The 14,676-nt window shown below is 43.0% G+C and overlaps 1 protein-coding gene across 2 annotated transcripts; it reads right to left on the minus strand.

The window, feature by feature from the left end:
* Nucleotides 1-1,404: 1,404 nt before the first annotated feature.
* igfbp5a (insulin-like growth factor binding protein 5a) lies at nucleotides 1,405-8,770 on the minus strand. 2 transcript variants are annotated; one of them, XM_026160061.1, is made up of 4 exons: nucleotides 7,902-8,770; nucleotides 2,202-2,395; nucleotides 1,796-1,915; nucleotides 1,405-1,667 (listed from the first exon to the last, which is right to left on the minus strand). In XM_026160061.1, the coding sequence occupies exons 1-4, from the start codon at nucleotides 8,233-8,235 to the stop codon at nucleotides 1,536-1,538; spliced, it is 780 nt and encodes a 259-aa protein (XP_026015846.1). In that variant the 5' UTR covers nucleotides 8,236-8,770; the 3' UTR covers nucleotides 1,405-1,535. The 2 variants fall into 2 exon arrangements, with proteins under 2 accessions (XP_026015846.1, XP_026015844.1); XM_026160059.1 differs by having other exon boundaries at nucleotides 2,166-2,395.
* Nucleotides 8,771-14,676: the final 5,906 nt, after the last annotated feature.

The following is a 14,676-nucleotide window of genomic DNA, read 5'->3' on the forward strand; positions in this document are numbered from 1 at the left end:
AAGTGATGACGTGACGAATCCTACTTCCGGGCCTAAAGTAGTCTGCGTTTAATATGGCTTTTGTGTTTTTAACATGTTTAATGTTATGTATTTTCTTCTATTTAATCTCAAAAAGCTCCTAAAACAGTCAGTGATCACTGTTGACCTCCCTTGGCTTTTATTACCGCTAATCATTTATTTACGCTCAGTTTTTAAAACCTTAGGATGTAACTACAGCCCAGCCAATGCAGCAATATATGAATGACTAACCTCGTATTGTGGATGGATTATCCCAGTTGTTCTCCTGGCTGAAGTCCTTTTACAGCATCCTGCCATGCGATTACATTTGTTCCTGACCACCGAGAAGACTCACATTAACTTTTATCGAGTGGAAAAAAAGTTAGCTTGTTTATATTATGCTAACATAGCTATGTCGCTAGCAGTCACGTAGCACATCATTATATACCAGCTAGCCAAACTTCAGTAACCCTACAAACGTCACTGCTGTTTAGTTTTCTGTCTTCATTTATGTTGGAAGTGATAACAGAGCTGTACGTTTTAATTTGTTTCCAAAACCCCGCAGTCAGGACATGCTATATTGTATTTAGATCGAAGCTAGCAAGCTAACTTCCTGCTAACTTCTAACTCCGTTAAATGTCATAAATTCCGTTTTCATGGATGCCTGGATGTTAAACTGAATTGTTACACCTGGTAGAGCAGAACGCTGATCATTTTATTAAAGATGAAAGACTTTAGACAGTTTTTCAACTCTCAGTAATGCCATAGTGATCGTTTGATATATGGACCTGCAGCGGAGTTTAGGCCCAGACACGGCTAGTGACGTCAGACTTAACGACCGGATAGGCAAATAGCTCATATAAATTAGTACCTGAAAAAAAAGCAAAAAAATTACCTGTGTTAGCAACCTAACTAGCATTAGTTATTTGTATTTCCCCCTGTATGCTCAAATTTTTAAGCATGATCAGACATTAACCATTGGGTACTTATAGAACCCTTAATTTAGCACTCAAAATAACAATGGAAGTTATGGAAGTACTTGATTTGTGACACAGTGAGTACTAGACGATATTCCCACTTAGCCACCTAGCATATTTATCATCACCATTGCAAATATATAGATATAAAAAAATATTGATATTTAGCCACATTTAAAATATGTCTTGTCTTTTTTTGGAATAAATTCTATAATAGTCGTAGCACACAACATACTGTCTCTATATGATCTATGGTTATGAAGAGATGAGGTGTTAGCTAACCTCAAAAATAGTACACAGTCAGTGGGAAGCCAGAATAGAGCTTTACATGTGCAGATTCACTTAAGCAAGCTTTTTGATTTGGCTCCCTTTACAAAATTACAAAAAAAAAAAAAAAAAAAAAAAAAAATTAAAGATGATAGAATCCATCACACCTGAACATATACAGTATAAAACCATTTGTGCCATATTTTCCTGATTGTCAGTCATAAAGTGTGCTAGCTTGATTGGCAGGCTTTACGAAAAAAAAAATAGGGCTCAATGAGTACAACCGGTTTGCCCTCATTCATTGCTGTTGTTGTCGAGATCTTTGCACTGCAGTTCTCCTCCAGCGTAGTTGATGCCGGGGATCTTGACGCCAAACCGGTCTACGCACCAGCAGATCCCCCTTTTGCGACCGCGAGATGGCTTGCACTGTGGGTAAAGAAAGCAAGACTGGAATAAAGAACTTGTTTTCCAATCATTTGTTGTGGCATTTTGACTTTGTTAGACTGTCAGATATCAAAGTAGCAGTGCACTCTAACTTTTTGATACATTTGTACCTGTTTGCGCTTGAAGAAGCCCTTCTTGTCACAGTTGGGAACATACAGTGAGAGAGCAAAGACCTGAGACGTGTCCTTCATGGCCTGGATGAGATTATCTAGTTTTCTTCTGCAGGGGCCCTAGAGTCACACAGAACATAAATCTAAATGTCTGCTTGATTACAATGCATATACATGCAAAATATTTCAATTCTGGTTAAAAATTATCTGGAAAATTTAAGAAGCCACATGCAGTGGTATGCAATATCTGATTTTGTAGAGCCAAAGTTTGTTCATTCAGAGGGAAAAAAAACTAAAAATAAAAAATTGCTCAAAATCTTGCAAAAAACCAACAGTCAGTGTTTTTTTTTTCTTTTCTAATTTTATTTACCTTGGTATGCATCTTTGTAATCTCTACATCACTTACAAAATGAGGATCCAGTTTATCTATGCTGAGTGGAGCCAAGTTGCTGGCAGGCCCAAGCTTGGCCAGCTGCTTCTTACGGTCCTTGGCCTGCTTCATGGCCTGGGCCTTGCGACTGCTAATGTGATCTCCATATAAGGGCACCTTTGTTTGTGGTGGGACTGGGACACGTAGCATGTCATCATGAGGCTGTCCACCTATTTGGGAGGCAACAAGACACAAAAGAGGTAGATCGTTTTAGTCGGCCCATAGGTATTAGTTTTCTGGGGAAAAAAAGTGTTATTTACACCAAAATGCATTGCAGCTATGGCCCCATGTGTTCCTTTGGTATAAAACATTTGCTATTTTTGGAAAATTTCGAAAGCCTTAAAAACCTGTTGTTGCTGGATTTCAGAGTCTGTTGGAGCATTATTACTGCCAACAACATAACACTGAAGAATGTAATTTAGCACAATAAAACTAACAGTTTTTGCACTGAACCAAAAAGTGTATTGCACCATGCTTGGGCATGTACAGATGCGTGTTTCTCCAAGGGCTAATAAAGCAGAAATACTCAATCTTTTTCTGGCATGTCCTGCTTTAGGAGCTGAAAAAAGTTCTGAGTTTCCCAACTCACTTTTAGTATAGTAACTGGTAGAGTCCCACCAGTATACAGGATTTTAAGACAGGTAACAATATCAATATTTGGTGATGTAAATATCCTATATGTCGGCCAATATTTTTTTTCTTTCAGGTACAGAAAGCATGCACAATTTCCCTATAGAAATGCTAAGTGAGTCATTAATAAGATAATGACACAATGTAGTTTAAAAATAATCTTATCATGGCAAGTTGAGGATGACTGTTTTTAGACTTTGTTCTACTCAGATCAGCTGGTTGTGTGTTTCAAAAACACGTTATGCCAATCGGGAAGTTGCATAGTGCCCTCTGGTGGACACACTGCACAACATCAACACTCATAACATAGTTGAAGGGTATTTCTTCCATCTTTTCTTTACTTTCATCAATCTACTTTTATAAATACAGATATAGTTAGATTGGCAAAGAGTGAATATATATCACAAACATCAAACAATGTTCTTACACATGTAACATATCTGCCTGTGTCAGAAACCTAGCAAGCATTAATCATTTGTGTTTGCTCTTGATGTTCAAATTTTTCACCATGAGCAGACATTAATCATTTGGTTACTCATTGAACCCTTGAGTATGAACACATTTATGCACTCAAAATAAAAAGTCTTTTTATGATTTATTGGTATGAATAGATGAGGTGTTAGCTAACCTGAAAAACAGTACACAGTCAGTGGAAAGTGACTTATGAAGTGGTTGAATGGCAATTCTCGTGTTTCTTCTTTACATTTTAATTTTTAATTTTATCAGCTGTTATAAATGTCAGTAAGTGTCAAATAAATGCCAGCATGATGCTTTCAATAACAAAAAGTTTAACTAAATCTTTTTAATGCTGATCCTTTACACTAGGGCTGCACGATTTTGCATAAAATGAGAATCACGATTTTTTTGCTTAGAATTGAGATTACGATTCTCTCACGATTTTCTTTTCCAATATAAATATTTATTGCGCTTATTCGTATTCGCTAACTTCGTAACAGTTGAGACTGAACATAAAAACAATAAATAAACATAAAAACAACAAATGTCTCACAAAATGTTGTACTGCTTGAAATTCTGTCTCCACCGTTGCTCGACACTGCGTGTATAGAGCAGGTAGTGCAACAATAGAAAAATAGTTGCGGGACGGCACTGTGTAGCGTTTGTCTAGGGTGTTGATCATTTTCCTAAATCCCTCGTTTTGCACAGTGTTGATGGGAGCCATATCTTTGGTCAGGTGATAAGTAATAGCCTCCGTAATGTCTCTGCCAATTTTAGCAGCCAGCTTCTGTATCACGTGGTATAAGGCTCCGCCCTTGTCATTTGTTGAGCAGGAAGAGTGAGCGCTTGTTTTCATGCAGATTACGTCCCGGATCAAAATGCGGTACAATCGTCGTCATCTTTTTTTTTTTTTTTTTTTTTTAAATCATTGTCATTTGGAAATGAGATCGCACATAAATATGAATTGAGATCGCGATTTTCTAACGATTAATCGTGCAGCCCTACTCTACACCCCACAGTTTGGGAACCAAACAAACAGATTTGCAGCCCAACAACTGTAAAGCATGTCTCTGTTAAACATGGCTTCCTTTACTGCAAAAATTTGAGTCACACAGGACTACTGTTCAACATTTCATCTGCAGTCAGTAATGGTGGGCCATTTCCACTGGATGCTTACACGTTAAAGATGAAAAACAAAACAAAAACAGCAGTAGTAATCATTCCAACAAGTCAACAGCTGTAATATTAGTCCTGTGTGAACATGGCTCGACATGATGGGTCAAAATTAAGAGCACCATGACTTCCAACCTGGATTTGCAACTTCTTGAACTGCCAAATTAAAAAGCTCAAGAGGGCACAAGGCAGCAGTTTCCAATTTGGAAATGTCACAACACAACGTGATGATTTCACTTGCCCCAGCTAAATGCTTATTTAGCACAGTTAGTGGCTACAAGCCAGATTCAGATTGGATGTGTTGACATACGGGACAACATAAGCTACATTTATGGCAAGTCAGGCTGCCAGTTTGGGGTATATGTAGACCAGGGGTTTTAAAACTTTTATAGCAAGTGACCTAAATGAGATATTTAGTCTCACCCTGGCACCCATGGCCATGAAAACATGCTATTACCCTTGTCATGTGGCAAGCCACCAAAAAACAGCCGCAACCCATTTTGGGTACCAACCCCCACAGAAAGCTTCATGTACAAGTATCTTTCATCTGTGCAAAAACACTGCTCTGTGCTAAATTTTGGGGAGTCGCACAAACCTCAGCACTCGCCCCTCTCCCTTGTCCCCACCCTCAGCCGCAGTGACTGCACTGAGGCCAGAGTGAGTGACTGTGGCTATTTTCCCCCCCAAACAGCACTATAAACTGATATTTCATCGGGTTTCTATCCTGAAACATACATTAACTTTGCATGTGTCCTAAGCCCTCGTTGGCCCATTTCCACTGCTGTGTCACGCACTTGTTTCCGCTTTCGTTTTGGCAGATTGAAAACTCCACATATAAACCTCTGTAGTTCTGCCAGTGACATGGTCGCTAAGCTACTAAGCTAACTGCGTGGTGAACTGAGGTCACTGTGTAGTTGCAAATGATGCTTAAAACCTCGATGACTGACGATGATGAAGCTCATGATGATGATGTCATCCATCCATTCCCCTTAATGACAGGTTCTTGGAAAAAAGAGATTCCCCCTAGTTTCCTGCTGACAATGTTTTTTTTTCTCTCTCTTTCCCCAGGGAAATCTGAGGCAGCTCAGCGCCAGTATGTCCAATCAAGTCTTCACTTGCTAATCCCCAAGCTTGTCTAATCTGACGTGTGCTGACTGATCACATCTTTCACTTTTTTCCCCTTTCTTCCTGCCTCTTTTCCTCTTCGTGATCCTGGAGAGCTATGCAGCTCCCTGCAGGAATTAATGACTTAAAAAAATATTTTCTTCATCTTCATCTATCTAATCTTTCCATGTATTCTCCCTTGCCACATCTGTCCAGATGTTACTGTTAGACATCCTTTCAAATGTAAAAACTAGATTCTACCTATTTTTAGCTGTTGTTACAACTTAAATGCCAGCTTATGTCACAGGTTTTCTGCTCTCTGACAAACAGCAAATATGGAAAATATGGTCAGACTGCACACACGAACACTTGTGCATTAATATAGCTGTACATGCCTATTATGAATGCATATATGTACGCATATCCACAGCCCAGGGTTGTCAGGTGTCTGCAAAGCGTTTTTACTCTATGGGGCATGTGCTCATGGGTGTGCATGTGGGTTTTTTTGTTTAATTTATGTGTCAACAGAACGCCCAGCAGGAGATGGGGAGTTCATGATGAAGCTGACTGCCGGACAGACAGACGGGGGATCAGAAACCCACGCTCAGCCTGCATTCTGCTGAATCACTGCACAGCCGGGGCCTGCCTGCAGCGCCGAGCCGGAGAGAGGGGGAGGGAGTGAAGGGAGAAGACTGTGTATAGACGTGAAGAAGAGGAGATCAGGACGGGACTAACAAAGACTGACGAGAGGGAGCAAATAAGTAAAGGTGAACGGATCAATCCAGATATCCATAGTATCGATACCAACGCTGGTATTGGTATTGGATTGATACTAGTGATAGGATCGATGCTTTGCTTCTATCCTCTATCTTCAGTATGTCTTTCACTGAATTGTATTAAATTAATTATTGACAAATGTCACATGTATTTTATTTATAGCTTATGACACATTTAAAATAACAGGCAGATTTAGATTTAAAAAAAAACAGTATCAAGATACATAAAAAGCTGAAAGGTGTGTTTTATTGTGGGAAGTAAAAATCACAGCTCTCTCTCTCAATGCACTCTTCTACATAAGCTGCTATTACAAATTAAATGTATCGGTATTAGTATCAGCAATATTGGCCCAGTCTTTGCTTGGTATCGATCGTATATCATACTGCACAACAGCAAATAACACATTTCTGGCTGAGGATCAAAGCTGACCTTCAGTTCAAAAGTAAGATTTTGATTCACGCTCTTTTCCCATTTTCCACCTCTTGTTACTGGACTTTATGCCAATATCACAGAGCAAGAAAATAGTTCAAGTTCTTTTTTTTTTTCCTTGCTCAGCCCGCTGGCGTTTAAAACAGAGTAGGAATATTTATGTTTCCATTGAAACTCTGCAGGAAAAACGGAGCAAGAGATAGAATGGAAACGGTGAATCGTGGAGATGGTGGGATAGTGAATGAGGTGGCGGAGAGAAGGAGAAGAAGAAGAATAGGTTGGAAAAGATGTAGAGGGACAGCAGCCAGGCAGGGAAAGAGGAGAAGAAGGCTGTGTGTTGGGACAAAAACAAAGGTGGGTCAGGTGTGTGAGAAAAGGCACAGGTGGTAGACGAACTGACAAAAGAAAGGAAGAAAGGTCTAAAGACAAAAAAAAAAAAAGAGAGACAGGTAACCATAGAGGAAGGTATGTGGGCAAAACATGATTTCACACCTTGAAGACAGTGAGTGCAAGCTAAGGCAGCTCTGCTGGAGCCACAGAGGAGCCCCGCTGAGAACCACCTGTAATCTTCTCCCTTTTTATTTCGTCTGACTGGAAGAGGGAGGGGAGGAGAAACGGGACGCCGCTGATTTAAGACTTGCAGACCCACAAGGGCCCTATAGTTGATCACCACGGGACACACCAACTGCTCAAAGAGTTCACGGGGGTCAGCTCAAGTGCTGAGGAGACTCCCATCAACCCCTCAGAAGCAAACTGAGTAGAAACAAAGTTGCAGGAGAGCGGAAAGCGCAGTGAGATTATTCATCCTTCTCGCTCTCTGAAAGGGAGTTTGTGCATCTCTTGTGGGCTTCATCAAAATTCCTGCACTGACAAGGGAGGAGTAACATCTCTCTCCAGCTGTTTACTATTTCTTTGCACCGTCAGATCTTTGGGTGAAGCAGGAATTCGCGCGATGACACTATCAGAGCTGTCACGGAGAACATGGAAGTGTTACTGCTGCGTAACCCACATTTCCCATTTGTCCCTTTATCTTTAAACTAACACACACAGCACTAAGAGTAACCGCCTCTCCATGTTCCCTTCACAGGTAACCCTTCACAAGCCTACCTTTTGACGGATGCAGCAGTTTGTACAACTTCTCGTTCCTGCACACCCCGCGGCCGTGCAGGAGCGCGTGCAGCGGCTTCTCCTCTCCGTTCTTGGGCAGGCAGCGGAGCCCGCGCGTGCATGGCCCTGTGTACACACCGCACGGCTGGCCCTCTTCGAGCGCGCAAGTCATGCAGCACCCGCAGCCGGGCTCCTTCACCGGCTGACAGCCCACAGGCACCGGCGGGCACATGGACAGCACCTTCTGATCGCATGGCTCGCACGGCACGTAGGACGAGTCGCAGCCGGCGATGGTCAGCAGCGGAACCAGCAGGAGGGAGAGGCGCATAGGCATGGTGGGTGCGGGTCTGGAGTGAAACTGCGTGGATTGGAATGGAGTGGAGTGGTGACGAGTCGGTGGAGAGGAGTATCAGCTAAGCGTTGCGGAGAATCCTTTCTATGTCTCTGGTCTCAGTCCGAACATCAGGCGGGTGCGAGTCGCATCCACAGGTGCCTCTGCGCGCTCACTTGTGAGTGGCAGCGTATCCGATACTCGCGTGCTCTCTCACTCTGCCGTCCTCCTTAAAACCCCGCAGAGTTACCAAGAGTTGAAAAAAGAGCCAAACAAACAAATGAAATTATCCAGACACCACGTAAATCTCCCTTAAGTGATGCCCGGTTCCGTTTACGCGCAGGCTGCTCCTCTTCAAATAAAAAAAGGAAAAAAAGAAAGCCCGCTGATTCTCTCTCTCTCTGTGTGTGTGTGTGTCTCTCTCTCACTGTAGGTTACTTCGCCCGCGCAGATTGCGAGCAGAATGTATAATCTGCGGCTTTGAGCTTGCCTTTTAAAAAAGAAACTGCCAGAGGCGAAGCCTGTAACGACGGGCATGTCAAACAACGCGTGGAGGGGAGGAGGAAGGGGGGGGGGGGGATCAGAGGGAGGCGCACTTGTCAAGTCCGTGCGCTGAGATGCTGATTTCACAGGGCGGGTGCTGGCATGTCTCCAGATCTGCCAGACACTAGACGATGCTCCCGTAGGCGATTGAATGAGACCTTATCTTTCTCACTGCACAGTTGCCATTTAGGTATGGTCAGTTTGAAAAAATGAATAAGTCCGTTTAAAATCTAAAGCAGAGGTGTTAAACATAAGGCCTGGGGGCCTGAAGCAGCCTGGCTTGACAGGTTTAGTGGACCCATTTTGAACTTTTAACTCTATTTTCAGTCACGGTCAAGTGTGTGGAAAACAGAGAGATAGGATCCAAAAGCAGGACTCAGCAGGCCATCTTGGAATATGCACAGTTTTGTTGCTCGAGCTCCTTGGCATGAAGGCAAATGACTGAATAGACAGGGTGCGTGTACACACAGGAGGAGATGATGACGATGACATGACAGAGACAAACTGAGGGCTTAAATAGACAGGATAGTGGAAGGAGAGGAAACAGGCAGGAATAACTCTAACTAATAAAATGGAGGAAGTAAACTACACATAATGGATATGTGACAGAAGACTATCACAATAAAACAGGAAACATACACGGGAAAACTAAACACTGACAAAAAGTCCATACTCAAAACGTTGGGTCAACAACAGCTCTGACCCGACTGCCACCCACACTACATCAAAGCAAGACATTTTCTCTAATGAAAGTTTTCTGTTCTAAAATTTTAAAATTAGAGGACAGTCTGTGCAACGATCTACCAGAACCTTATGTGTAACCTTTTCTATAGGTTTATCGTGTAGTTTCACCAGTCTGGCCCGGTCCACATCAAAGTGGGCTGTGTGTGTCATGAATTTGACATCCCTGATCTAAAGGAATTTCTCTGTTTTAGCATTTTACACCTGCTTTGCTTTCATAAACTGGTGAATTTGGCCTTTGAAGGATCCCAAACACTCTTCTATTCTCAGAGAAAACTCAGACTCGTCCAAAAGTTGCATGTGAAACGGGAACACATTTATAATTCCCCTCAGATATCGAGTCGGCCTCTGTTTTTGTGGCCAAGGCACTGTAGCTTTAAATATTTGCGAGATGCCTGTCTTAACAATAACAGACGAATTCTCCAGCAATGTGTGCTGCAAAGTGTCCAGATCAAGGCGAGCTGCACTCACGGTGACCTTATTTTATGTCTCAGCAAGGTCAGTGTCCACAGTGAGATAAGTAGTCAGCTCTCGCGGAGTGCAGAACGGTCGTAATTCACTGGATGTTTTGGCAGATAGCAATATATGCCTGAGGATTTCAGATGATGAGCATGTTTGTGTTGTAAGTAAACAGATTATCTGCACACACCAAGATGAATTCATTTAATGCTTCTGACCCCGGTCATGTTCTTCCTCTTGTTCCTCTTCTTATTACTGCATGTACTTTCTGGATTATTTAGCTTTATTTTTCCTCTTTGTTAACATCCTGTTAGATCTTAGTGTTTAAACTGAGGTTATGTGTCCCATAGCTGTATTAATCCAGATGTTTTTAGCTGAAACTGCCCTTTGAAACACCTTTATTCTTCCTCTTTCCCCCTCCTCCCCTTACCCCTCTTTGTGAAACTTTGTCTGCAAATTCTGCTCAGGTCTCCAGACCCCCTGTTTGTCTTTTCCCTTGACCTTTATGCTGTATCGGGTGACGAATGGCGTCACCTGTGGCGAAAAGTCATCTTGGTGTTGCCCACACCGTCTACCTGTGCAGACATGGAAAGAAAGAGCACCATTCAGATTGTGAAGCTTTAAAGGCACGTCTGTGCTTCGCAGGTTCCAACTGCAAAGATCTTCCTCACAAAGCTCACTCTCAGTCTCAGCTGCACATCTATGATTCATAAATTGATGATCTATGACCCAGAGACACATTGGCAGAGCTAATATGTCTGCACTACTTTTTCTTTTGTTTCCAGATGTGAGACGGAGAGGATTTGTGGTCCAAGTGCATCTAGGGTTTGTGAACCAGAGTGCAGTGTCTGTTAAGGTTAGTCTTTCTATATAAATTAGCTCTGAGTCAGCTGATGTATATTGGCCATGTGATGCACAGATGGTGACTTTAGCTGCTCTGCATAGAAGGGCAAGGTTTAGATTTCCAGTGCTGTTAATGTTTAGGCCAAATTGCTGTATGTGCTGAGGATTCAGTCCCAAATCTTTAGGAGCCTAAGTTCCGTTAGCTACATGCTTTGCTTGTGGGGGTTAATTGGCACAGATAAGCCATGCTTTAGTACTTACAACTTTAGTCTTAATTCAGTTTGGTATGCTCGGTTCTGACTTAGTGAAATTTTTATCCACACCAGCACTCTTAGGGCAGGCACACACAGGAAGAGACTGGCAGGATTGTGGAAATCAGAAAACAGTGAAATTTAACAACTTGTGGCTGTAACAGGCAAAATAACTTCTGGTCAGTAAGTTGGTGGGTGCAGAGTTACAGTAAACAGCTCTCAACTTTGAGGTAGGGTGATTTAGGAGCAAAGAATTCAAAAACATAAACAAAAAAGACACCATTTATCCACGTGGACTCAATGCTTGACCCACTAAACATACTGCACTGTTTAGTTGTGTATTGTGCAGTCCAATAGATTGTGGACAGCTATCCAAACAACAGAAAAGTCATGCTAGGGAAAAGCATGGCTGCAGACCACAGTGTGACCAAAATTAATTTTACTGTGTGCAATAATCTACCAATCTCTTTCCCTTTGAAATGGTCTCTTTGAATTCGAGGATCAGATCTGCAATCAATCAAGGTCAGCTGTCATTTTCAAAGCAACTTTGGTGCATCAAGACATCAATGAAAAAAGGAGGTAAAATAGAGTCAGCTTACTATCGGTCAATCATTTTACAATTGTATGGTATCAAGCTGGCAATTGCATTCAATCTGTTTGTGATATAACGGCATTTAACTGTGATAAATTTGAAAAAAATCACAAATCTATTCCTAATCTGTTGCCATTTACACAGAAATGCACATCACAAGCTTACATTCAGGGTCCAACTTAGACTCAGAGATAGTTAAGACATTAAAACAAGAGTAACCAAGTGTAAGACCATGAAAATAATGAGAGTATAACCAGTTTACTGGAGAGAGACATGTTGCAGAGTTGAGCTCAGCTGAACATGCTTCTGTATTGGCAGTATTTTGGTAGACCTTGTGGAGTTATGGAGCTTTGTCCGTTGACAGATGGAGGTAGTGCCCAAAGTAAATGGTACACCTGGTCTGCATATTCCCTTCTCTGTTCTGGCTCTCTTGTCAGCCCATCAGTATTTGACATATGCTTAGTTGAGCTTTGAAAACCCCTATCTGTAGACTCTCTGTAGGCAAATAACTATGCAAAAAGAAACACTCATGACAGCGCAAAAAAAGCAAGACCCAGACTGACTGCAGTGTGTTTGTAATTGTGCAACTAGTTGCAAATCTTCCCAATCTGTCTGAGAAGAACTGCACTCCTTCCAAGATGGTTGACTGGTTGCCTCTCAGACCTTTGCTGTAAACTTGTCACGGCTCAGCAGCCCAAGATGAGAGATTCAACCAGAGACTCAGGAAGTGATGAAAAAATAACTTTATTTATGACGAGGTTCACAAGGTAAACAGAGCTAAGGCTATGAAGTGAGCAGGGACTATAAACATGAACTATGAGAGGCTACATGTGGTTTAGCCCAGGAAACAAACAGCTGATCCGTCCTCCTGAAAGCCTTTGTTCTCTCTATATAGGTACATAAAGTCCTAACTGGACAGAGAGTATGTAGCCACTCCTTTTCAGAGGAGGAGAAAGGAGGAGGGAAAAAAAGCTTCTAGTTCAAATGGGGTGCATTGGAGATAAGGATTTTTGGGCACAAAGGCCAGATTTGGCCAGAGTGTGACTCTAGAGTTATCCCGCGTGAATTGGGTGCACTGTTTGTATATTGACAGTGCATAAATATCGCTGACACACTTCGCAGATCTAGTGGCAACCGATTTATATGCCTTGTTAGCCAGGGAGGACTGCAGATGACCAGATGACAGGGAAAGTTTCTGGTTTGGGTGGAGATGAGAAGCCACCAGATTCTTCACTGTGGGATACCATTTGGTAGAGGCCCTTCTTCTATATTCCAGCGCAGTCAAACGCCGCCGCTTCCTGCACGGGGTTGGGTGACGAAAATGGCTTTGCCCAGCAGCATGTGACCTCGTCCACGCATTCGGAGAAAAGCGGCAGTACCTGCTTAGTAACAAGCACTTTGCTTTGGGGAGCCTTTTACCCTGGTATCGTGAGGTGGAGGTCTCCGTTGTCACCATGGTCCATGGGATTGCCAGCTTTTCAGCTGCTCGTTTTGCAATGTCAAATAGCTCCATGCTGCGGGACTGTGTCCCAGGGTTATCACAATCGGCCCCTTGTGTCGCAGAATTCCAAGCAGAGGGGGCAAAGAAAACGTCATCATCCTTGTCCGAAACGTGATGTTCCGACGCTCCCTCAGAGGATTCGCTGAGTAGCTCGTCATTAACCTCGAGGGAATCAGGCAGCTTTGCCTCAAGGCTTCGCAGCTGACCGCATTGTCCACCAACAGGAGGACGATATCCATCTCGCCCCAGCTGGTGCCTGGTGTGGCTGACAGGCTAGCCTTCGACGAAGGCTTTTCAGGGTAAAGCCTTCGCACACCGGGTTCACATGAATCCGGTGTGGAAATAGCCGCATGGGTGTGTTTCAGCCCGAGGCCCATCACACAAGCATCATGTGTATCTGAAGCTGAAATTTTGTAACTGCATGGGCAAATTCTGGGCAGTGGTTTGCAGTCTGCCATATTAAGGAAGCTTGGTGTAGGTAGCTTGGAATGGCTGGACAGCTAATGCTGATTTTATTTTATTTTATTTTTTTAAATCGGTCAGTTAGCTATAGTGAGCTAGTATGACCTAGCTAGTGTGGTGACTAGCGCTTGTGCTACTTGGCTTGGTGACCGTGTGAAGCAAAGACAGTTAGCTTGGTCAGCTAGCTGTTGTGCTAGGTGTGTGGTGCCAGCTAACACACTCTCCACTCTGTGGTGAAGAGCAGGCGACTGGAAACCGATAGCCGTGCTAGCGACCAAGGTGTTAGCTTGCTCACGTGGACAGTTAAGCTAGCACTCACGTTGACAGTCAGGAGAGATGAGGTTTCTGAGAAGTGAGAAGAGGAAATTGAATGACCGGTGACGCTGCGTCACAACCATTTATAGGGAGGAGGGTGGTCCCTCTCTGACGCAAGCATTACGACTGCCAGCCAATGCTGGCTGGAGTAATGACATAGAGGCTTCTGAGGACAACGCTGAGAGAGTGTTCCCCATAGTGAAAAACCGAAACAAATGTTTGAAAGACAAATATGAGACTCAGAGCTAAGAGGGAAATGACAAATAACATGTGATGGGACACTATGATGGCTCGTTGCAGGAACTTGATGGGGGAAACTATGGCAGGTCAAGGGCATCATTCGCAGGTGGAGAAGCAGGAGGGGAAGGCGAGAGACTGAGGTCTGGGTGAGTCCAAGGTTCCTAGCAGTTGGACAGGTAGGCAGGCAGGTGAGAGTGGTAGTAACTGAGAGGATTTTACCGGCAGCAGCAGGATGAAGGAGACCAGCGTCTAGGTGAGCAAGGCTATGGCGAGGTTGCAAGATGGCTTCCGTGAAGCGACTAGGAGACAGGAGAATGAGGTAAGTACAAACAGTATGAATAGCAAGGTTAACAAGAAGCCACACACTAACATGGGAACACAAGGAACACAAACTGAAGATGATGTACAGGAGTGACAGCAGACACAAAATTTTTGTTATTTTTTTACTATAATATTGTACTGCCAAATTGCCTTCGATTTTGATGATCCTTTAAATC

The sequence above is a fragment of the Astatotilapia calliptera genome, chromosome 23 (genome assembly GCF_900246225.1).
Source record: "Astatotilapia calliptera chromosome 23, fAstCal1.2, whole genome shotgun sequence".
NCBI classification, from domain to species: domain Eukaryota; kingdom Metazoa; phylum Chordata; class Actinopteri; order Cichliformes; family Cichlidae; genus Astatotilapia; species Astatotilapia calliptera.

What these genes read in the sequence shown, in the direction of transcription:
- igfbp5a (XM_026160059.1), bottom strand. Translation starts at nt 8,235, where the DNA reads ATGCCTATGCGCCTCTCCCTCCTGCTGGTTCCGCTGCTGACCATCGCC. An exon ending in ACTGCTGCATCCGTCAAAAG is followed by an intron (nt 2,396 to 7,901) that starts GTAGGCTTGTGA and finishes CCTCCCAAATAG; the next exon opens with GTGGACAGCCTCATGATGAC. An exon ending in GCTTCTTCAAGCGCAAACAG is followed by an intron (nt 1,668 to 1,795) that starts GTACAAATGTAT and finishes CTTTACCCACAG; the next exon opens with TGCAAGCCATCTCGCGGTCG.